Source organism: Aythya ferina, assembly GCF_964211825.1.
Source record: "Aythya ferina genome assembly, chromosome: 8".
Taxonomy (NCBI): Eukaryota; Metazoa; Chordata; class Aves; order Anseriformes; family Anatidae; genus Aythya; species Aythya ferina.
The window spans coordinates 18,397,587-18,422,588 of NC_140304.1; the positions used below are offsets into that span (position 1 = coordinate 18,397,587).

A 25,002-nucleotide genomic window follows, 5' to 3' on the forward strand; every position below is an offset into this window, starting at 1 on the left:
TTTTTGTCCTGCAGAAACTTATCCAAAATGGGGGGATACCTAGTTTTCTGAAATTGTTTCAGAATTCCTTATTACAGCGGGTCTGTCATGTTACCCCCAATCTCTACTAATAAGCAACACCATACCCCAAGGCAGCCAGATGTTCCACATCAGCCAAGGCACTCCTGCTCCTCAGTCAATGGGTTTGAAGCCAATTTTGTGATAGATTTCTATATGTAATGAGGATTGTTTTGGTCTTATCCCAAAGCTGAAGTTTGACAGAAGCTTGTGTATTCCTGGTACCTCTGCAAGGGATGTGGAGACCAGACGCTTGGCTTCTGCATCAATCGCGCAACTGTTACGGTCTCATTTTGGTCAGCTTGTTTGGATATGTTTGGGACAGTGTAAAGACATCCAAGAAGGTTTCCTTTTCAAGTGTACTGAGGCTGATAGCAGGTTCCAGGTGTATTTTTAATTCTTTTTCTTCTTTTTCTTTTTTTTTTTTTTATATCTTTAATACCTAAAATGTGGTTGAAATGGTTGAAGTACAGAGAGTAAAGTTGGACGGTTTCATGATTCCAGCACCACAGGAAAGATTTCTGAGATGAGGAACAGGCTACTCTCTCCACTGATATGAACTCCATAGTATAATAAGAGCTGGAATTTGTTATAAGTTAATTTTTAAAAAGTATTGTGTCCTGGAAGGTCTGTCTTCCTTAAGGTGTCCTAGAACAGTCTGGGTTGACTCCAGATACCTATCCACCTTTCTGCTGTGTGCAGAGAGGGCATTATGACAAGGATTTGGAGCAAAGTAATAAACTGGACCAAATCCAGTTCTGCAGTTTCAGCAATCAGAGGGGAAGGCATCCTATATACTCCTTTGTTTTAAAAAAGCACAAGTCTGGAACTGTCTTTAAGTATGCTGATATCCTGAAATTATCTACACTGCCGTGAAGATTTTTTACTCCTTTTCTTGAAGTTGGCTTCCATGAGAGCTGCTAAATATAAACCACACTAATGCTGCAGGCAAACAAGTTTGGATTTCTTTTTTTTTTTTTTTTTTTTTTTTTTTCCCATAAAGGGAGATTGGAGTGAGAAGAAAAAGTCTCTTTTGTGTTTAATTACATTTATTACATGTCTGTTTCTCTACCTGCAGGGTCAGAAGGGTTACCTAGGACTGCAAGGGCCACGGGGTGAGCAGGTAAGTGGTGAAAACATGGTAGACTCTACTCTTCAGATGAAAACTTGAGAATAGCAGAATGCACAATCAAATATAAGACTTCACTGCAGTCAATCAGTGTAAATTACTGACTGGTTAAGGAAATACTTGATAGTTCTTGACCAAGAATCAGATTACGTAGAGTGGTGAAAAAATGATCTAGATGAAGTAGAAAAGACTAGTTTGTTTTTCTTCAACTGCCGCGCTGGCTTGGCAGGGGCTGGTATAAAATTCTTGTTAGAGGCACAGTTCAGATTCTCTCAAAACCTGTAATGTAATGCTTCTAATGCCTTTTTTTCTTTAGTCTCTTAACATGTGGAAAGTGAAGTGGTTATACTGTGTATTCTTCTCACTTCTTCTATGTCAGTTCAAGAAACAACCTTTTGGAGACATCCAATTGACGAATGCATCATGTTAGCATTAACAAAGCACCTAACAACAGGATACGTGGAAACATGAGTGCCCTTTTGGACAATGCTGAAAGTGAAATGATGATGATAATAGATGATAGCAGAAGGGAGATAAAAACTCAGGAACATCATCCATAACTTAAATTATTTTTAGCCACCTTCTGCCATCTTTGCTGAATGAGTGGTGATTTTTATTAGGCCCAAAGGTGTTTTTCTGTGATAACTGTGAGTTAACCTTGAGGTTAACGGAACCTCACTGTAAATAGTTTCCTTGATTAATGTTTAGAAAGTACTCTGACTTCTCTTTTAAGAGAGCACTTTAGAGGACAGTGTTTTAATTTACAAGTAGTTCTTACTGCTGGTATTTTCAGATCTGTCTGGAGAAGGAGATGAGTTAGACCAATTACTTGTCATCTGTAGCACCTATCCATGTCTGTAGTTTTTAGAAGCTTATATAGCAAAGACAGATATTCCTCTGCATTTTTCAATTGTTGAATTCCTTGAACAGCTAGTAACCAAAGCAGAATTTTAAAAGAGAAGTTGTAAATAAAATGATTCTACTGCTTTTTGAGCTGTTTTCATGCACACGTGTTGTTTTTTTTTGAGTTCCATTTGAGCTGAAGTAGGAGAGCACAGATGCCAGTTCCACAGCATAACATCTGTCAGAAGATGAATCACTACTAGTTGAAATTAAGTGACAGAATTGCTTCAGTGACAGCTCACTGAAACGAAATAAACAGCAACCCCTTTTTGCCTCTGCACTTTTGAATTCTCCATTCTGTGGCTGCTGTTTCACCATAAATCAGCTGTGAATGGTTGAGGAAGTTCTGATCTATAGCTATAGTAACACTGACATATGACGGTGAGTGGAAGGGTCAGGCTGGGAGACAGTGCAGTTTATGGACTTGGCTTTTATAAAATAAAGTGAACTGAACAGACGTAGGTGGAGCTTCCCATGTCTTGGTGATAGCACCATAGCATATGGCACCATTTCAGAAAAGCAGAGATTTCTGAAAACAGGAGGTTGTTCAGATTTTAAGTAGTAAAACAGAAACATGATTGACTTTTAGATTTGATTGCGAGGAAGGAGGTGGAGAGAAGCTCAATGCATTCATGACTAATCCAGTGCTATATTGACCTGATTCTGGAGAATGCAAAGAAATTTGACTTTGTAAGGACAGAATAATTCTATTTTAATGAAACACTTAACATATTTGTTCAAATATAGCTAAGACCAGTGCAGTTACTTTGCTATAAGGATCTGTCTCCTGAGCCCTACTCAACTACTTTCATAAGTTGTTTCTGTGTTTTTACTGTGGAAGTAGTAGACTTTTGTATTTCACAAAGTCTTACACTACTCTTACAAGACTTTAAGGATATGCATCTGATGGAATTACTTATATATGACAAGTAAGTTTTGGGTAGTTGCTGTGTAACTTTTTCAAAAAGCAATTTTTCGGTGAGCTTAAGCTGTTTCATATGACTAAGTCTTAAAAGAAAAATGATAAAACAATTGAACTGTAAACCTGACATTAAGCTTGTTTGCTGTTTCTGTATCTTTTTTTCTTTTTTTCTTCTGTTTAGGGAAGTCCAGGCCTGGCTGGCAGTACTGGGGCAGTGGGTTACCCTGGCAGGCAGGTGCAGTAACTATTAACTAATGTCTTGGTAGTTGTTTTTTTTCTTGTTTGTTCTTTTCAAGAGTATCATATCTAACTCTTCTGGAATTAAGAGTATAAATGTATTGATCTATATCCCATAATCTGTTCTTGAAACAAATCTGTTTCACAAATAATGCCTTTAGGTAATGTTGAATCTTGTGGCCTTTTAAACTTGGATGGCCTCAATACGTAATGCTGTACCTTTCTGATGCACAAAAATCATGTTACTGTAGTACTGAATGTCTAAGCACTGTATATTCCTGCGTAAATCTCTTGTAGATCTGTGTTTTTTAACTGTATTTCAAGTTTAGAAGCAATAGGAAACCGCTTATTGCAGTATAGTTCCTAATGTTTTGCCCCAGTGTATTTGCTTCACTGCTGAAACTATTTCTTCAGCCTTTTAGAGAAACATAAAGTTTTTTCCACTCAGATAATTGAGAAAGAGAACCAACAAAACCAGAAAACAGCTTTCTATAAACACAAGCACTTATATGAAAAAATAAACCAGTATTTATGTAAGCTAACAGATACCTCAGTCCAGTAACATGAATAAGATGTAAAATTGAAATATTCATTGTTTTCCCTATATAAAAATGTGAGCCAAATTCAACTATTGACTTGGTGTTTTTATGTCTGCTTGAAGAGTGATTTTGCCCAATACTTTAGCATTTTATTGAGTTAGGTTTGTAATGGTTATATATTTAAAAATTCCATTACAATATTTTATATTGTAATGAATGGTAACATGTTTGTGTTGAATCATATAAAATGTTTAGAGTATTTGGACTACATATACTATTCAGACATTAGCTTGAAAATAAATGGAACTGTGTCCAAATATAAAAGCTTATGAAAAGCTCTGTGAAATTATGTCACCGTCGTGTGAGATCACTGAGTCTGGAAAAAATTTTCTCTGAGAAGAAATAATTTTAATGTAAAGGAAGTTTTGGTCATTGTATAAGATTTAGCCATGAACTAACAGGAGACCTTTCTGAGCGTGGTTCTAGGGTGCTGCTTGATGATAGATGTCCTCTTCAATTTTAATCACTTTGAAGAACGTGTTACCAGCTTGTAGTTAACAAATACTATAAACAAATATGCTCTGTTTGAAAGAACTGGAATCTAAAATTAAGTACAACTCATGTCTTTTTTAATAGGGCTTAGCTGGACCAGAAGGTAACCCAGGTCCTAAAGGTGCAAGAGTAAGTAAAGATTTTAAGCATTTTGGCATGCATGCCTATTTTCACGCACAAAGTACTTAAGAAAGGGTATGGGGAATTTCATGTATCCCTGCCGGTTGTATGCACAGTGAACCACTATGTCTTTACAGAACCTGAAAATCAGATCCTAGTACATATTCCAAAATAAGAAGATACCTTTTTTTTTTTCATGGTGAGAGACATAGAACACTCACATCGATGCCTTTCCTCTGACTTGGAATGCATATAGACAAGAAAAGTAAAGCAGTAATGAATGTGGGAGTGTGAGATCTGGGAGTGTAATAGAGTGGACATTTCCTGCCTGAAGCATTATTTCCATAACTGAAACTGCCAAGAAGGGGAGATGTATCTGCCACTTGCAGTCTGCAACAGCTACAGAAGTTGATAAAGGGAAACAGTCCTGTCACATAAAAACCATAAAAGTGGTTGTTTTTTAGATTTCAGAATGGTTCAGTTGTAGTCACACACATTGCAGGGACTGAAGGCTCGAACTTTAACATTCTGTTGATTCAGGGTTTGCTCCTGATTGCTTTTGGAGGTAAAATAAGTAGCATGGTGGTTTTTTGTTTGTTTTGTTTTGTTGTTTTTTTTCTGTGTGTTTTGTTTGTTTGTTTTTAAATAGGCACATGGGCGTATATACACATGCTTGTGTGTAAAAAAAACATTTTTGAGCCTGACTCACCATCAGGCAGTAGACATCGGTTTCCAGAAATTTTCATATTGCAGGTTGCATATAAGGGGTTTCAGGGGTCTCTTGCTAGCTGTTTTCAGGTCCTCAGCTCTACAGGGCTTATGTTGTACAGGTTGCTGAGCAGTTTGCTGTGTTCTCAAGCATCTACTGAAATAATCTTATTGTGTTGCTAGATTTGTTCTTGCCCCATTTTTTAAATGTAATTACTAAAAGGCTTTACCTGTAATATCTTCTTAAACTAAGTCTGTTTTTTGGTGTGGGGATATCTTTGATGTCAGTTTTCATTAAAGTGATGGGAAAAATGCATTTGCTGGGATCAAGTGCCAACACATACTGCACCCTCAGGGATTGTATCTCTTCTACATTTCTTCACTTTATTTTTGCACAAATTGTGACTGCATTTTGTCTCATTCTGTCAACCAACAAGGTATTAAGTGATCCCAGTTACTTCCTGAAAAGTTAGTACTTGTCTGTTGACACAAAGCTAAAAATGGCCAATGTTTAGAGGTATGACTAATTTTGGAGAGAAATACCTGTCAGGTCTTAAGACTAAATCCTTTATATGGCTTCTACAGGCAAACTTCAATAAAAATGATGACGTAGTCTGTTGAGTTATACAACTGTGAGGTACCATGAAGGTAGCCACATGTTGCACAGTATCTTTAAAGATTTAAGTTTAGAACATCCCTGCAATAAAACTATAGTCTGCTTCTCAGCTGTTTAAGAAATTATTGAAAAAAAATAAAGTGCCTTCCTTATCATGAAAGAAATGAGTTTCTTTTAGAGAAAGAGTTTTTTTAGAGAAGTAGAAAAGCCAGGGATTTTTTTTTTTCGTAATTAACAATAACTTTGTTCCAATCTGTTTGAATCTGTTAATGCAGAATCCATTATAATTATTATTTTTTTGTGAATTGTACTGTCATTTCAACAGCATATTTCAATGTCCATGCAATTGATTATACAAGATCTATTTTTGACTTTCCGAGAGGAAAGTGGGAGAGAAATACATGGTGACTGCACTTCAAGGAGAATATTCTGCTTATGACAAGATAAACTGTTGTGGACACTTGTACATAACAATGGTCAGACAAAGTTATTAGAGATAAGGAACATCTTTTCTGATGCATTTTGTGAATAAGGTTAATATCAGCAGCTTTTTCATATTTCATTTATTCAAATAAAGTCTCTGCTGGTCTGACTTACTGAAACACTCACCTCATGTTTCTTTGTTAATTTGTTCGGTATCTGTATAATAGGGAATTGTTTTTGCTTTTAGCTGGAGAATAAATCCTGGACACATTTAAGTCAGTTAAATTTAACTGGTAATTTAAAATGAGCCTGGATTTAATCCCTGGGTCCTGAACCCACAGCTAGAAAATAATAAGGGGCAAGCAGTGATGGTACGAAGCAGCCTTGTAAGCACTGAATTGTTCTTGTGTTTCCAGGGTTTCATTGGACCTCCAGGTGTAGCAGGGCAAACAGGTCCTGAAGGAGAAAGGGTAGGTTAATGAAATATCAATGAAATATTAATGTTTGGGTGGTAATATATGTTAGAATGGGGAAAAATGCATGTAACCATTCATTTGAGTCTTGGTCTAAAAGCAAAAATGATGTGGAGGAAATTACATGAATGGGTCCCATCAAACTTGTCTAATTGATGAAATTAAATGGTATAAAAGGATTAGAGCCACTGAGATGTATAACGAGTGTTTTTTGGTTTTTTTTTCAATCATTATTTCAATCAATAAGTAATATTTGTCAGTTGCCACATGATGTTTGCAATAAAAATGGTCATGGAAATCTTAATCTCTGTCACTCTGCTCAAATTCTTTCTTGCTTCTCTTGAGTACAGAGGATGTCTGGCCATGTACTTTAATGGAGGCATGATGTGGCCTTTCTTTATAGTTCTGCTATAGTTCTGCTATGGATAAAGTAAAGACAAGCACAATTTGTGTCTATGCCCCCCTGTTAGAGGACATTTTCTCGCTGTTTCTTTGCACAACATATTTTTTTTATTTTTAATGGTGGTACTTCTCAAGCTGTCTTTTCTAATCAAAAGAAGGCTTAATTACTTGACTCTAAGCTGATGAAGAAAAGAAAACCCAGTTATGATGGGTTATTTCTTTCTCAGGGCATTCCAGGCTTCCGTGGAAAAAGAGGTCCTAAAGGGAGACAGGTAAAGCTGCTAACACTTGTTACAATTTCTACTGCTAATGTAAATGTACCTGTAATTTACTCTGCGACTTTAATCAGCTGAAAAAGTTAACTTCACTTTCTTCACATCTTTCTTCACATATTTCTATTGTTTCCAGTTAGTACTTCACAGTATTGCAAATTCCTTGCAGGGTATAACGAGTAGGTATTTTGAAGTGAGGAGTGCTCAATATAATGTGCCTTGTGGATGGGTACTGGTATCAGCTGCCAGAGGGCTAAAAAAAATGACAGAAACAAATAAATATATTCAGTAAAATTAGTGTTAGCTCAAGGTACAGATATGATGGAAGTTTTATGAGGTCTGATTTTGGTGTTGGTTTGAATGCAAATCAGCTGCTTCTAATGTATGATATTTTTGGATGATGGTAAATTAAAGCTGTCTTTTACTTAAAATATATTTCTACAGCTGAGAATAAACACAAATCTGCCAAGTATACATAATCAAGGTTCACATACTTCCTGTGGTGTATCCTTAATGCCAAGTCTTTTGTTTTGTACTGCAACCTTATTATTTTAGGTCTTTGAAACTATCCAGGAGTTTCCAATTTTAACTCTCCTGTGGTCTGTGATTGGAAACTGAGATACCATTCTGCAGTTGTGCACTCAAGTTGTGCTTCAGATGACTTTCATCTACCATGTTGAACAAGCATGCTCGGCAGTAGTAGTGTGATTGCTGTCGTTTGACCATTGATGTATAGTATGAAAATTGTGGAGGATTCTGTTAATTAAGTTTTGTTTTCTGTGTGCTCTAATACCAGCCAAAAAAAAAAAAAAAAGTCACTAAACTTCAGTAGAGTTCCTTCTAGTGTAAAGAAAGTCATGCAGAGGAAAGCGTCATTAAGTTGATAGACTGCTCTTTCTGAAGCTGCCATCAAATTGATAAGGTTATACCTCATCAAAGTAAGATTCTGGTTTTTAATTATTCAGCTAGCAGGACTGGGTGCTTCTGTGCTTATTGACAGTACTGTAGTTTTTTTTGTAATTTGAATCAAACACTGTTTTTACAGCTGAGTGCTGGGCAACAGCTGTCTGTGCTGTCAGTGCACTGTGGTAGTCAGCGGTGTGTTGTGCCAGTGAGTCATGTGTGGCATTCAAGAAGAAAGTGAAGCTGGATGGCAGGTAGAGGCTTGTGCTCAGTGTGGAAGAGGAGGTAGCAGCAGGGTATTCCAAAAATCTGCTTTTGCATTTTGATTTCATTCGCTCAGTCTTCACTGAGGCTTTTGATTGCTTGTGTAGTGGTTTGTTTCACTCTTTGAAAGTTGATGCTGTGCATGCTGTAGTAAGCAGTTGTTGTTTCATTTACAATAGTACAGCTTCTGTTAGTGCCAGCTTGTGCTCTGATGATGATTTCTAGTTATATAGATCAATTAAGTGATTTGACACAGGGGACAGAGCACCAAAAGCACCTCTGCACGGTCTTTATGATTATCTTCATTTAGTACTTATTCCTCTGCTATCTTGTCTTTTCCTCAGCCCTAAGGTTCATTCTACATCCTTTCTTTGTAGTCTTGTAAACTTTATTTGATTAAAGTCCTTTAATGTAGGGAACAAACCAGGAAAGCAATTACTTGGGAGCCTGTCTAGAAGTACTTTGCTGGATTGTAAATAGAGAAAATGTCAGTTATTTTAACCTTAGACAATGATAGTGATGATGACAATGGCTTTTGCCACAGTGTCCCAGAGTTGACTACTCTAGTGCTCTGGGGCAGGGCAGTGTTTTAAAGCAAAAAAGCATGGGAATTGCATAACGTCAGAAGTCAGACACCTGACCTTCCATAATGCTAGTGGAAAGAAATATTCTACTGGTATAGTTCCTTTCAGAAAAAGAAAAAATCCCAAATATTCTTATTTTTGGAAAGTAATATAAAGTAGAAGAAAAGAAGAGACTGCAACCTTTCGCTGGTAAATAAAACATTTCGTGTTCATTTAACATTTTGTAAGCATTGAAGACTACACTAAGGATATATTAAAAGGGCATAAACAGTTGCACTTGCTCTCATTTAGTTTTTCACCTCCAGGGACTGATAGGTATCATGTTTGATATCCAAGATAAGATCGTTCCTTTAAAATTCAATATACTACTACTTATCAGGTTTATTAAATAAGTACTCATATTTGTAATAGTCATATCTTTGGCACAGTTGAAATTGAACAAAATCTTCAGTTACCAAAGATTATAGCGGGAGAATTTGTTTGAATTTTGGATTGTACATAAAATTGTTTTAAAGAAAATACTTCATAGCCAAAGCATATGTATCCCATTTCTTGACGTTGTGTGCTTGTAATATGAAATTTGGCTCACTCTCCAGTATTTTGAATGCATTGTCAGTCCTCTTAGTATGATGTATAGTGCTTTTATGTACATAGTTTGACCAGATTTAGGGAGAATGTTTTTACATAGCTTTCTTCGGTATGGAATTAGTTACAACCAGCAGTCAATAAGACTGAACAGATGGTATCAATTATACCAAGAATTTACTAGTCCTGTCCACTATAACTATGTAAAACCAGTTCGTTTTATATTAAAAATAGGAATGGTTGTCCTTCATATTCTTTATACTAAAGTTAGATGATGATACTGATGGAACAAAACATTTGTTGCACAAAAGTACTATTACATTACTTTCAATTTTAGGCTTATCTGTTTTCCTGTTTGATATTCCATTCTTTTTCTACTTACTAGTGTAGTTTTATCAGTATCAGAAGATAACGGGATTATGATGACTGGGTAATCTAGTGCCCTCCTAATTTGTGTCATGCTGTGTTCCTGTTGTATACAAATCATCAGTGGCCTGCATCTGTGACCCGATGGCTGGCAAAACTCCCATTGTATTCTTCTTTTCACTTTATTTATAATTGATACTCCCATGTGTCGTGGTAACTCTGCTTCTTCTAACGTCTACCTGCAGTAGACTATACAACCAAAATATGTTATTAAGAAAAGAATAGATAAAATAGTTAAAAAAAAAAAAAAAGTTTAAAAAAGTTAATCTTTGTCTTTATCCTGTCAGCTGGTAACTTTTAACAGCATAGGCTGTTACATACATGTTTTGCGTACACGCAAATACACGTTTTGTGTGTGAGAAATTTTATAGTACACTTTCAGTGCCTTGCAAAAATTTGGCCACTGGTGTACAGACTGAGAATCAGTTAAATCTGCTGTGTTGACCACTAACCTATGAACCTCTACTGATTAAATGATGAGACAGTAATGCTATGTACGTCACACCTTACAGTTATGGCAGTAGATTGTTGAAATCTGCCTGGCCATAACACACTGATTAAAATTAATTCAAACAAACAAAGCTCTTAGACCATCCTTTGTGTCTTGGATAAAGAAAACATTATCTGTTCTGCTTCAGGGTTTTCCAGGTGACTTTGGAAATAGAGGCTCCCCTGGCCCAGATGGGAATCCTGTAAGTATTTATTATGTTTTGATTAACATAGTAAAATATGTAACACTTAATATTAGCTCCTCTCCCAAACAGAAAGGAGATTTATGCATGAAAAGCAAAGTATTGAAGTCCACAGGAAAATTTTGCACTGCTACTTTTATATGGAAGGTGCTAGGGTAGTTCTGTAGTAAGCAGATGTATTAGAGAAGAGAACTGCACATTTGCTGAGAGCACATTTTCCACTTCTGCAGGTGCTGACTACCTTGAGAATCAGGTGTCTTACTGTCCTCATTACATTGCTGATGAATGTCTTGTCTCCAAAGCTTCGTGCACTAGATATGATTTTGTATTTCTTATTTAAATCTTTATTCTAGGATCATCTTAACAAATGGGATTCTGTCTCTGTGCCAAAACCCCAGCTTTCGTATACTTACGCATTTAACAGTTTATTTTGTCCTTTGAACTGTTACTGAATACAATTATGTCATTTTGAATACAAGTATGTCATTTACTGCATTATAATCGGTACGATAACAGCTTTGGCAGTGTGCAGAGAAGTGCTCTCGTGGTATGGTATTCAAACTGCAGCACAGTCAAGTTACTTTACTGGCTACTGTCAAAGGAGCTTTGCTGACTTGCTCTGTTTGTAGGGAAATCATGGCTGAAGGCTGCAAACTCAAGTTTCCTTTGATATGTGGAAACAGTGGAAAGGCAAATGACCAATCAGTGCTGGGCAAAAAAGCAACTTATCTGAATCAGCTCTTCTTGCTGGATGCTCCTTTGGAAAGTACAGTCAGTTTGTCTCTAAAGGCTGTTCTGATATGGACTGGAGTCAGCATCTGGGCAGAGATGGCCTTTCTGAAGGCTTGTCCTTTCCAGACACCCTTATAAGGAATTTATTTTAGAAAAGTTTATGCAAATTTTGCTGCTACAGCTCTTATTCTCTGGTGCTAATGTTTTGGAACATAAGAGAGAAATATTCTTTATTTCTGGTCACTGAGGCAAAGTTCCCTTTATGGGAATGTTAGGTGATGCCAGCACGTAGCTTTTCATCCTCAAAGCACTCTGAGGGGTTGTGTGACCTGCTGCTTGGCAAAAAATATCAAAAGATGAGTTCTTTCCTTCTTCTTTGTACTCCCAAGTCTCCCTCGTTTCCTGAGAAAGCAGAGATGCTCTTTCCACAAGATCTGAGGAAGAAGATTAATTAATTTCTGTTAATTCTTTAACAGAATTAAACTCAGCCTAGATCTGAAATGAGACTTACCCACAGAATCACAGAATTTCTAGGTTGGAAGAGACCTCAAGATCATCGAGACCAACCTCTGACCTAACACTAACAGTCCTCCACTAAACCATATTGCTAAGTACAAAGAAGCCTGTTTTTACACAAATATTTGCAGACAAGTTCCTTCTAATCCATCAAGACAACTTCTGATCTTGCTGCCTTCTCAAACAGGCAGCAACATTTCTCCTCCCCCAAAACTCACCCTGCAGGGCTTGTTCAGGCAAGGGGCCAGAGCTGCAGCTGCAGGGGTCTGCAATGCTGATGGAATATTTACAGAGCCTTTTTCTGAGCTGCAGCGGAGACCACAGGCTGCTTAGGAGGCCTGTGATGGCAGGAGCTTGAAGGGAAGACTCTTCTTCCTATCTTCCCTGTGTGCTGATGACATTTGTCGCCATGCCTGATTTGTTCTGTTTAAGAGTAATGCCATCCACATCCCCAACAAACCCTTAGTTCCCTGAGTGTCAGTCTGCTCTGGAGGATTTTGCTACGGCAAATTTTCCATAATTTTCTATAAAGAGTGTAGTCTTTAATTTGTAAAGGTCTTTCAATGAACTGAGCTGGTATTCTATCTATTTTCTAAGGAATCTATATAAATTTTCCATGTGTTTGTTTTTTTTCTCCACACAAAAATGTTTTCTTCTTCCCACTTGAAATACAAAGGTAACAAATTTGATATTCCTTGGTAATGCAGGAATGATTTCATGATGCAAATACTGTGAGATCCAATTCTACAGTCAGAGGTTTTAATAAGCGTGTTCTTCTAGAGTGAAAATCTGTCATTCTTGAGGAACTCTCTATATAAATCCCAATCTCATTGCTTTGCAGATTACTGAGAGTGAATACATGTTTATTATAATCTAAAATTCATTGTCTTTGTAGGGAATTGTTGGTGGTGTTGGTCCTCCTGGATTTCCAGGACTAAGAGTGAGTACACATTTATCAACTTACTTTGATATGGCTTTGAATATTTGTTAGAATATTGTCATGTGTGTTTGTGAAGTAACAAAAATAAATACAAAAATCCAGAAATTCTGACAGTTGTTTAATCAGATTGGTTTAGATAGCTGTGATTTTAGTTAAAGTCACTATATAAAGTTGCTGTAATATTGCTGGATATGAAGCACTTCTATATTTGGTTTGGGTTTTGTATGCTTTAAATGCGTCTGTGTTTTTCATTTGAAATAACCTGCTTTTTGAGTTTCTACTCCTAAATCCAGCATGACTTTTTGAAAATGTGCAATGCTTTCAAAAACCCTTTTTTTAATATTCACAGCCCTCATTAATTTCAGTATGTGGCTACCAAATTACAAGCAAAATTACTTTTTGTATGCAGTATCACATCTGATTTTATTTGTTTTCAGTATTATGTGCTGCCCATTATGGATTTGCAATTGCAGTTGTATAAATGCAGTTGCACCAGAGAAACTCTGACATGAATGGGTTGTGTAGGAGTTGGAGGTGGGATTGACTGTGATACTTTTGTATCATGTAGACTTCCTTAAGTAATTCGGGTGTATGCTGGTAGAGGACTTGGGTTTGATTCTTGGTGTTGGTTCAGTCAAGGCCTATCTACACAGCAGCATTCATAACATGGGAGAAAACAGCTTGTTTCCACTTCAGTTAAGAAAGCCATAATTGTGTTCAGTGTGAGTTGGGCTTGTTTGTTTGTTGATGGGGTTTTCTTGATAGGTTGAGATCTAAAACATCCTTGATACATTTGTTAGTTTACATTGATGGTCATCTAACTTTTCCTTTGAAGTGTGCCAGTTGATCATGATTATCATCATCCTCTTATCATCTGCTGATGCTCCCTTTGACTGAAAGGAATTAGAGACTTTTATGGACCAGAGGGCTCCTTTGATTCCTACACCTGTGTTTGTAGCTGAGGTGTATGTATGTATGCTGAAAACTCTAACATTTTTAAAGGCAGAAATGGTTTTGCAAATGAACATATAGTCTTAAAAGAGTTTATTGCTTGGGATGACAAATGTATGAATAAAAATACAGACAAGTGCTTATGAAGTGCAAATGCAGCACATTAAAGGTAGGGTCATTGTGCACCTTTCTGACAGCCTAATAGATCTTACAGATATCTTAGGGTGTTTTTAAAGTTTTTTTTTTTTTTTTTTGTTATTGTTTTTTTATCTGTGCCCTTGAGCAGCATTTGTAACATGTCTTGGCTCAACGACTCTCTGTGGTTGATAAGACTTTACTGGTACAGCAAGATTTTGCAGGAAAATGGCACAGCAAAGTTTGCTCCATATTTCTGAACAGCCTTTGGAAGCTTCCAAGGCATTGGAAAGCCTACCTGGAATTTTGAAATATATTTAGAATACAGCTAAAGAGAGCCTCAGTATCTAATTGTCCTAATTATTCTTGTGTAGATGCTAACACAGTGTATAAGCGTGATCGGCAACATTTATTATTATGCACCATCTGTTCGTGTCTCTGCACTGCATCATACTGGTGCTCTGGTTCCCAGCTTCCCAGTCAGTAAGATAATTGGAAGAGGTCTGCTTTGTTTCAGAGTGTTTTGTTGTTGTTGTTTTTTACAAGAGTTCATTAAAATGTAGCAGAGTTTCATGAAGAGGAATTTCAGGTGACCCTACCACCACCAAGCACAATTCCTGTGGTGTAGCCCTGTTCCTGTACTAAACCAAATGGGTTTGTGCACCTCTGGCCTCTGTTTTAACTGGCTTTTGCTTGAGCAAGGGCCATGTGGCCATCTAAAACTGAGTAAAGAGCTAGAGACTTCAACATTTATCCTAAAACACTTAGTGAATGATAACACATTATATCATTACAAGATACAGTGTTGAACATGAGATTGAGTGTAACATTATTCTGGCAAAACCCAACATTAATTCAAATAGCTTGTTCAGCCCAGCTGTATGAATTGTCAAGCGTTTTTGTGTTTGTTTAGGAGACGAATGGCAAAGCAAGCAGCATTGGCAAGCTGTGTCCAATAATTCCTTCTTTCTATGATTTTTTAAATATACAAAACTGTTGCCAAGCTTAGAGTTTTGGCTGGCTGAGCAGTCAGTCCTAAGATTGCAAAGGCGTGAGTTTTTGTAAGAAAAGGATTTTGAGAAAATTTGCAAGTACAGTTATCAGAGCTAGCCTTTCTTTTTAAGTGTTTTTGACTGTAAAAATAATATTAATAAAAAAATCATAGTACTAGGAAGCATTAGTTTTCCTTTGCTGATATCCTGTCTTTTTGACAGGTAAAAGAATAAAAGGAACTTGGTTTTAGTTTAACTTCTCACATAGAAATAGCAGAAAATGTATGCTTTTTGTAGCTGCAGTAATTTGTTTCCTTTCTACTAGCAGGCTTTAACCAAGCTGATAAACATGTGCTAACATAAAGCAAGGCTGATGTAGACAGAGGTCAATTTCAGAAATAGACTTAATTATTCAACTCTTTTCTTATCAGTGATGTCAACGCTGCATCTTCATGTTAGGCTGGTAAATGTGACACAGTTTACTTCCTTCTTTCTATGTGAATGTCAAGTGAAAGGAAAGGTTATCAAGTTTAATTGAGGCAGAAGGTTTTCAGACCTTCCTCATACCTGAAGTTCAACACAAGTGTGAAAGTTGGGAATAAGGATGATGTCCTTTGAGATAGTTCTACTTTTGTGTAGTTACAGCTCTTTGCTGTTCGTTAGACCAGGCAGTATCTCTGGAGACTGTGGCAGGAATTTCATTAACCTGAATTTTGTTCCTGTTTTGGAATTCCTTCCCATTGCTTTTGTAAGCTGAATTTCCCAGCTCTGTGCTTTTTCAGTCAATGAAAGGTCTTGTTACTATAAGTACATATTTCAACATACAGTATCTTGATATAGCAATGCCTTGTTGAACTAATATGTCCAGCTCAAGAGACAGTGTATTTGATTTATCTTGGTATGAGCTAATGTGGTGATATAGTCTATAAGAAGTCATTGAATTATGAAGCAATACAGAGTGGCTGTCTTCCTAGGAGTTTTACCCATCACTGGGAAGACAAGACATTGTTCTTCCTTCCATTCAGCAATCCATGAGGTTGATGATGGCTGTAGAGAAATGTTTGTGCTAACGTTACATAAAGAACCTCCAGAGAACAATGATGTGTGCTGAACTTGGTATCACTAGGTTTTTCACGTCACTTTCAGCAAGTGGCTAAAGATTTCTATATTCATATTTGTTGCTAAATTCTTGCATAGTCACAGAGGTGTAACATTGCCCTTTTTTTTTTCTCCCCACCCCCAGAGGTAGAATATGCAGAAAGTAGATTTCCTTTTCTCCCTGTAATGCAGCTTTAGTTATTTCTGGATCATTTCTTATATTTAGTTAACAATCTTTAATATTATTGGTTCTGTGTTGATCGTTTAAAATTCTTTTTTTATTAAAAAAAAAAAAATCTGGTTTGTTTTTCATTTGTCATGAAACTGTAGATTTAAATCCCACAAAGGAGGGAGGTAAGAACAGCTTGAAGGTACATAAGAACAGAAGAAGTTAGCATGCTCATCTTAGGTTAAGATTGCACACTTGGTATTTGGGGAGAATCCCATCTTTTTTAGCTTAAAAAAGTAACGGAGAGATGAGAAATCCTAGAAAAAGCCACTTTTTATTCCGTGTCATCATTGGCAGTAGAATAATTCCTTTAAGCCAAATTTGATGCTTACAGCATAGTGTTGTCATGTAATCCTCAGGATGAAGTGAATAGCCACTGAATGTGCAGCTGTAGTACAGAGGAAAGCTTCCTTATTCTGCACTGCACAATGCAGCACTATCTTCTCTTGAATGCGTCATCTGCAGGAAAAGAGGGAAGTTTGGTTCCTGGTGTTTCTGTTCATGTACATGGGAGCTATAAGATGAGGGGTTTACAATATTTATGCTTTTTCCATGATAAATTAGCCTTAAAACAAAAAACAATTTTGGTTTATCTATGTGGTACAGGCAATGCTACAGTTACAAGTCTCTCCACTTCATCAAATGTTTAATGTAGCCACCTTTCTTCCTGTTTCATAGGGTGACATTGGGCCAGCAGGACCAAGTGGACCGTCAGGAATTCCAGGTCCTATGGTATGGCGTTGAACATTCCCACAGCCAAGTGCCTGTGTTGCTTTCCAAGTAATTGGAATACACTGGAATTTTGTTTTCTTCCTTTTAATAGGGTCTCCCTGGGAGTATGGGACAGCCCGGAATGAAAGGTGATAAGGTGATTTAAATATTTCCATTATCCCAGAGATGTAGCTCTTTCAAACCCCTGTCATCAAATCTTGAAATAACCTTCTTGACAAAGCCTTCTAGTTTTCCTTTTGATTTCTCCCTTTCATTTCTTAAAAATACTTCAGGATCTGATACTTTGAACAAGCTTTTGGACAGAGCACTAGACATGAGAGTATCTCATTGCTGTGTCTGCAGGGTTTCATGGAGCAGGTGCTTTAGTGCCACACACTGCATTGTTATTCAAAGATCTGTGTTAGTTTTAAATACTAAATATTGAATTCATTTTTCTCCTTCTCTAATTCTGAGAACTACTCCATTCTAAACCACAAACATGTCTGTATAAAATATGTTGTTTAGGGTGAGTACGGCCTTGCAGGAGATCCAGGAGACCAGGGGTACCCAGGAGACAAGGTAACTTCCAGTTGCATTGTTTTAAAAAAAAATTGTCCCTTTTCAGACGTTTCTTTAGGTTTCTGAGTATTACAATACGATAACTCAGCTGCATAAAAGAAGAATGCAGTAGTTACTGTATGCTACTGAATTAACACTTTTTAAAGAAATGCTATGCTAATTAAAACAGTTGGGGAAAGCAATGAGCTAAGACAAGTAAAAGGCAGGGGCAGAATAATAGCTGCTATCTGAGATGCATCAAACAAGAAAATAATTATGGTGTAATATGAATCCTGCTAAGAAACTATTGTAAAAAATGCTTTTCCTTGAGCCTGGCTGTTCATCTGCACCTCACCTGGATCAACTGTGGTTAGCAGCTGTACGTGATCTGGTGTTCTCCTTCATATCATGAAACAGTATCTTCTTTCCTATGTCACTAGTACATCAAAAGTCATTGAAATAGCACATCCTGTGAGAACTCTTTCGTTAAGAGTTAAATGTTAGAAGTCACTTCTGATCCTACAGTTATTTTGGAGACTGTTTCAGGTGGCAAAGTGTAATGATTTATTCCTTCTAATGTAACAACAATATATTTTCATTTGCATTTAATGGATTTCTTTTTTCAGGGTGCTCCTGGTTTACCAGGCCCCCCAGGGATCAGAGGAAAACCAGGACCCCCAGTAAGTTTAGACATTACGTTTTGCTTTCAATATATCACTACATATTATTATATTTGATACTTCTTTGTATCTTACGCTCACACTGCATCTAATCCTCTAGAAGCTACCTACATCAAAAAGCATGAAGAATAAGGTCTAAGCTGCTTTTATTTCTGTTTAGTGAATGAGTCAGATCGTAGCATGTACAATACCACAGAGTTTAGTCTGTGTGTCAGATTTTAATATGGGAGTTCTTATTACGTTAGTTATTCTTTGACACTCATTTTGCTGGGGGAATAGACATGTTGGTAATGTTTGAAACAAATCCAGCTGAGAGTTTTGGGAGCTGCCAAGATGACCATTAGGGCTAGGTGGATTTGGAGAAAGTGTGAGAAATCTCATTAATACTGGTCAGTCACTTCTCACAGGGATGGGAGTAGTCATGAATTCAAGTATTTACTGATTTGTAGCAACTTTAAAAGCATCTGTGTAGTGCTGGCATTTCTGCTAGGTTTATAAGTGTTGAGGCATGAAAGGCTTACCTGCCTTTTCCTCACTTGTTTTTAGCACTATTAGCAGCCTCTTTTCTTACGTATAATTTAAAGCAGCCAATACCTAATGTTTTTAAAAGATTAATAACTCCAGTCTTAGTTTTTATCATGGTCCTTTAGACTCAATAAGAATAGCTTTTTGTTTCAGAGAATTTATAATATAAACTCTAATACTACAAAAAGACTTATGTGAGTTTACTTAACCTTATATGGGAAAACCTCGCCTATTTGCACTTAAAGAGAAACGTGTGCATCAGCCTTTTCCTGATTAGGTGTAGGTTTTAGGCACCAACTGAATGTGATCAGCATCTTGATTTCTGTTAAATTAAGATAAGAGACTTCAGTCCTTCGAGTAATGTAACATTTAACATTGTAGAATGCATTCACATTACAATCATTTTCATAAAAAATGAAAAAATGATTTTTCAAGGTCACGGTTTAATTTAGCTCAGTGAACACAGTTATGGCAGCAGCAGGAAATGTTCAAAAATGTGGAAGAAAAGGTAGACTTTGAGAAAAATTTTGGTCAATTTTTAGGTGTGTAAATATTTGTATATAATGGAGTCACAATAACACATAGGTAGGGCCCAATTTTGCTATTGGCCAAATAATAGTATTAATAATATTTGTATAATTAATAATAATTTTTCAATATTAATTGCCAGCTGCCATTAACTCTTGGGCATGAATGAACAGTTAAGCTAGAGAGGGAGGTTTATAAAACACTATCTGCAAGAATTATTTCCTTAACTTTTAAACAACATATGATTTTTATTCTGAAAACACCTATATATTTCAAGTTTTGCTATATACAACTGTGTGGACCATTCCAAAGCCCCCAGTTTTATTTTTCTAAAAATATTTTTTTTATTGTGACTTCAATGAGATATGAAGAACTAGAATTTATATCCAAATAGAAGAAGGTATAAAGTTTGTTTAAAATCTTAGTAACAATCTGTTCTTTAAAAAATACATATATCAAAAATCTGTTTGCCTTTTTTTAAGGGGAAAATTGGAGATCCTGGATCCCATGGACCATTGGGTCCACCAGGTCCTGAGGTAAGAAATTGCTTGATAGATATAAACTGAATATTACTTAGTTCTGAATTACGGAAATCTGTGAAGCAGACACCTTTACCTCTGAGATTGTTGTCTTAATCGAATCGGAGAGTACTTCTTAATGCTTGTGTTCTACTCCCTAAAGTACAAAAGATTCTAGCTCATATTTTTTATGGAAAGTATTTGTATGTGCAGTTCTTGAATAAAGCAAGTGCCTCATTCACTTATTTGATTGGGATTAGTTCTTATCTGAAACCAGTTGTTATGACATACACCTTAAATGGGGCTCATGATATCTTGAACACATGAATTCTACACGATGTTTACAATTTGGATTCTTCAATATTTATCTCTTACAAAAATAACTGTGTTTGGAAGGAATGCAAAGAATGAACACTGGATACATAGGAAGCATTGCCAAGCACTTTAGTCTGTCTCAGCAGTTGCCCAACAACAGGGCATAAAAATTAGTATTATGGAAGTGTACATAGAAATGAATTCTGTCCCTGAATCATTCAATTTGGGTGCTCTTTAGCATTTATTCCATGGGCTACTGGAAAAAATGCTGCTAGTCACCCACATGTATACAGTACATGTGTATACATGTATGTGCTGGAGAGATGAAAGGAAAAAATCAGATTTTTCTTTTTAATCAGATATATTTACTTTTTTAAAATACATTTAGACTACGTCTTAACAATAATAGCTGTCCTGCCTTCCAAGATTTAACTCTAGGAGTGTAGCTCAGAACAAATTATTCACAGAATTCACAGAACAAATTATTGGGTTTTATCACCTAATTTGCTATTATAGCTTCTCTAAGTCCTACATAACACAGATTTTCTTGTTGGATGTGACCCCTCATTGAGAGAAAACTCACTGGGAAATGCGTGCTAGTAAAACAAGACAGTCTTTTCAGGCAACGCCAACATGTTTTAGTCAATGGGGAGAGATTATTTTCATGCCATTCAGTTACAATGAAAAATGCACAAAGCCTGTGCATGCTGCCTAGAGCTGCCTCCTTGTGTGGCTCAGGATCTCATATTTCATGATCCTCTTTGCTGTTAGCATAAGAGGTTCCTGCATTATCCTGTTTGTATAGCTGCCAGCAAGGAAAACCTGTGACAGGTTAGTGTCCATCTGTTGGTCTTGAACCTTATTCCAACCCTAGCATGCTATTCCTTTAGGCCTGGGGAGAAAGTCATCACTCAAGGTTAGTACCCTCATGGCAGGTTGTGTGGGAAATCTTCCTGTCTGACAATCTCACCATTTCCTTTTCCTCAGGGGTGCAGAATTGCTTTAGACATTAGAAGGCAAATAAAGTGCTTCCTGTTAAGTAATCAAAGCATGTAATTAAAGCAGGTGTTTTCCTTTGAATATTTGTCTACAAAACATAAGGTTTAAAACTACAAAGCAGTATTTCTCTTGGTTTTAGTCACACAAGGCAGATCCATATAAAGTAAAATAAATAAATAAATAAATATTTGCCTGTATTATGCACACACACAAAACATGGTCACCATATGGCAAAATAAAAGAAGGGAGATTGGACAGCAGTATACCAGGATCTTGAACAAACTGAAAATTTCAGAAGTTCTGTAATAATTTGGGTATATGAAATACAAGCGATTAGTGCAGGTTTTCCCACAAGAAAATCCTGCCGGCCAACAAGGCCAGGCTAGATGGGGCTTTGAGCAACCTGGACTAGTGGGAGGTGTCCCTGCCCATGGCAAGGAATCAGAACGAGATGGTCTTTAAGGTCCCTCCCAATGTAACGCATTCTATGATCACTATTTCCGTTTCTTCCAAAAAACAGGCAGGTCAAACAGGGCTCCTGCATTAGTTGGAGCAAGCCTGGCCAGCTTTGCTCATTCTCCCAGGGTCTTGGCTTTTTATATGCAGGTCAGCAGTGAATTGCTTTCTAAATCTTTCCTCTGTAGCTGTTCAGTCTGGGTACACCAAATTGGCATTGAAATAAGCCACCCACTCACAGCTCTGTTTGGGAACTGCAGTGCTGAGCAGCAGGAGCGAGTGGGGAAGGGACAGAGGTCTCTGCTCACTCTCTGGGTGGCTGTAGGAGGTAGGGCTGCCAAGTGTAAGATTGCTGCAGCGTCAAGCAAAATTCTTTTCTGGCTATATTGCCACAGAGCTCAGTTTGGTTGTATGCCTGAATGCTTGTTGCTCACACAGCACTGGATATCTTTAGTGAACACTTGACAGAGTGTATTCTTCATCTGTTTGCATGTTTTCCTGCTTTGTCATTCATTAAAAAACAAAACAAACCTGCAAAAATGCCAACTTTTAGAGAGCTGCTTTTTTTTTTTGGGGGGTGGGGGGTGGGAGGGTATAGCAACTAGAAGGTGCTGGTCTGACTTTAAACCCACAATTAGTCAAAGTTTCAACATGCTTCTCTGTGTATTCAGAATATTTTTATAGGTAAATTTTGCTCTACAAATCACATCAGATGTGATTCACCCATGAATGGTGGTGATACTTTCCATCAGATGTGCCTTCAGATGTGCTTTGAGTATTATAAATAGGTTTCATCTGGAGAGGAGGGATCATTAGTTGTTATCTTCAATAGAACTTTCTTCATCTGTGCATTGTTTTGATCTGAAGTTGTTAGCTTATTCTTTTGGGAAGGTGCTCGTGGGATTCAGCTGCTTTGTTTCATGCTGAAGGCAGTAGCTTACAAAGGAAAAGAATGCATTCAAATCATAGTAAACAGTCAAAGGCACATGTTTTCTAAGTGAATCACTGGTTGCTTTGAGTTGTTCGTTTCAAAAGAGAGAAGTTTATTTTTAATTCTTGTTTTATCTTATCACATGATGTTTTGAGTTGTGCAGACAATGCCATGAATGCAGCAATAACAGTCTTCTCTTTCAATATTACATCAAACAAAATAAAGTGTAAATGACTTGGCAGGAATCTAGAAATAAAGACAATTTTATAGCTGAATTAATTGCATGTCCTGGCATATGTCTGAAGAGCTGTTCTTACTGTAGAACTGTTATATTTTATGCTTGCCTTTTGCACAGAGTCTTTAATGTGTCCTTTCATAAATTTACTTGACATAAATACCTCTCTGTTCTTTTTTTAAGGTGTATTACTTTTGCAGAAGTATTCAGTTTTCCTTGCCTTTTTAATGATATTCAACAATGTTTTTCCAGATGACCATCCCATATTCTGTATTTTCAGAGTGAAACAGTCTCTGTCTGTTAGGTCCTAGGCTATTTTCACAGACTTCCATAGGTGTTTTGCATTTGTCCTCTTGGAGACTTTCCTTTTTCAGGCAGGGCTGTCTTGAGACCCCCCTAGAAAGGAGGGGACATACAAATATACTCGGTTTGTGTTGCTTTACCAGGGCAATATATTTACTCTTCAAATTCTGAATCTGCCTAGTAAGGCAAGGAAATATTTAAATGTTTTTATTTGACTTTAAACACCTGTACTGCTTTGCATCTTGGGTTTTGCTGTTGATCTTAGAAGAAATAAATTTGAAATTTCTCCCTTTGGGAGTGGGGAAGGGCCTGGGTCTAGCTGTGGTCTGATCTGTGTGGGCATGCAGTTGACAGCATAGGTGCAACCTACAGCATGCAGCAGCACCGTACCCAACATCTCTGCTGATGAGTTAATATTGGCAGATGTCAGGATTGAATGTCCCATTAAGGAGTGCAGGCCATCTGGTAGAACGGTCTTGCTCAGCTTGAGTCTTTGCTCTTGCGTGAGGATTATTTCACCAACCATTAGTTAGTTACTATTCCCTCTAACCTTTAAAGGTAGTTGATCATAAAAATGCATGGATTTGTTCCTGGTGACTTTTCTTCTGCACTTAGGCTTTGCATAACCATGCTGACACATCATTAGAACGAAGACCCATTCCTCATATGGAATGAAGGCCTGAATGAAGACCCATTCCTCATATCTTAGATTTTTAACTGTTATTGGAAGACCTGTAACACAAAAATGAGCCTGGCTATTTTAATAGTAGTATGTAAACTTATATTTGTTCCTTAAGAAATTCTCTCATTTGGTGTTTGTTTTCACCATCAGTCAGAAGAAAATGTAAAAGCATGCATCTACATGCTTAGTGTTGGAAAGCTTCATAAAAGTAGCTGTCCAGCTCTGTCTGGAAGTCCCGTCTGTCCCTCAGGGTAGGTTTGCACTGACGTTCTTGCCAAAGCTCATCCCTTTATGTGTTGTAGATTTACAGAATCCATTAAGCTTTCACCTTTAATATGCTGATCAGAGGCCGGTGCTGCTGTGCTGTCAGTCAGGTCACTTGCCAGCCACTTAGTTATAAAGCAGCCAACCAGGTCTGTGGAAGACGCGTGTTTGGAAGAGCCGCTCTAGGGTTTCCTCATGCTATGAAGCAGAATACACTAGATACGTTACACTTTGTGTCTCACATGAAAAGCAGTCACTACTGTCTTGCTGAGCATGACTGAACATATCTGCTATGTGCAATTAGCAAATGCACAAGCCAGCAGCATCACTCTGCTGACATCTCAGCAACAGTGAATTGTGAATCTTGCCTGCAATATCTACTGTAATCCATGATTGCTGTTTTTTCTGTTCTCTGACAAATTGCAGTTGTGTGGTTTTAATTTATACTGTTAGATTCCTTTCTTCACCCTTCACAAAATCAGGATTGAAGGTTTGTAGGAAAAAAAATAATAAGTTTTTGTCTCTGCCCTTTAAAAATGCTGGCATTAAGCTTTGGCTGGAATGGTACACATAGAGAAAAGCTCATTTCAAATCTTTTTTTTCCTTACTACTTTACTATTTGTACTTGTCACATTATTGACATCGTCACACAGTTGTACAAATGTCAGAGAGCAAAGTCCTGTAACTGTGTGAATAATGACATTTCTAAAATTGTGTGGAGAAAAAAAGCAGATTATTTGGATTGAATTGTCTCCGTCGATAGCCTGTCCTTTCAGCAGAAGAATGAGTACTTCTTACTTGAGAATATGAAATTAAAGCTTTCTCTTTCTCAATTATGAGAGATTTTAATTTTAAGCAGAAATCTTTCTTTGGTAATTTGATAAGTTGTAATGAAGC

At 37.0% G+C, this 25,002-nt stretch overlaps 1 protein-coding gene across 8 annotated transcripts in view; it reads left to right on the plus strand.

The window, feature by feature from the left end:
- Positions 1 to 25,002, plus strand: part of COL24A1 (collagen type XXIV alpha 1 chain) — a 155,000-nt gene that overhangs the window by 51,579 nt on the left and 78,419 nt on the right. For all 8 annotated transcript variants that reach the window (XR_014695611.1, XM_084528203.1, XM_084528199.1 and 5 more), the window contains exons 8-19: positions 1,136 to 1,180; positions 3,193 to 3,246; positions 4,424 to 4,468; positions 6,623 to 6,676; positions 7,309 to 7,353; positions 10,754 to 10,807; positions 12,951 to 12,995; positions 17,079 to 17,132; positions 17,224 to 17,268; positions 17,637 to 17,690; positions 18,296 to 18,349; positions 19,885 to 19,938. Coding sequence is in view for 7 of the 8 variants with exons in the window: in XM_084528203.1 (XP_084384329.1) it covers positions 1,136 to 1,180; positions 3,193 to 3,246; positions 4,424 to 4,468; positions 6,623 to 6,676; positions 7,309 to 7,353; positions 10,754 to 10,807; positions 12,951 to 12,995; positions 17,079 to 17,132; positions 17,224 to 17,268; positions 17,637 to 17,690; positions 18,296 to 18,349; positions 19,885 to 19,938 (603 nt within the window). In the remaining variant the exon portion in view is untranslated. The remainder of the gene's footprint in view (positions 1 to 1,135; positions 1,181 to 3,192; positions 3,247 to 4,423; positions 4,469 to 6,622; positions 6,677 to 7,308; positions 7,354 to 10,753; positions 10,808 to 12,950; positions 12,996 to 17,078; positions 17,133 to 17,223; positions 17,269 to 17,636; positions 17,691 to 18,295; positions 18,350 to 19,884; positions 19,939 to 25,002) is intronic.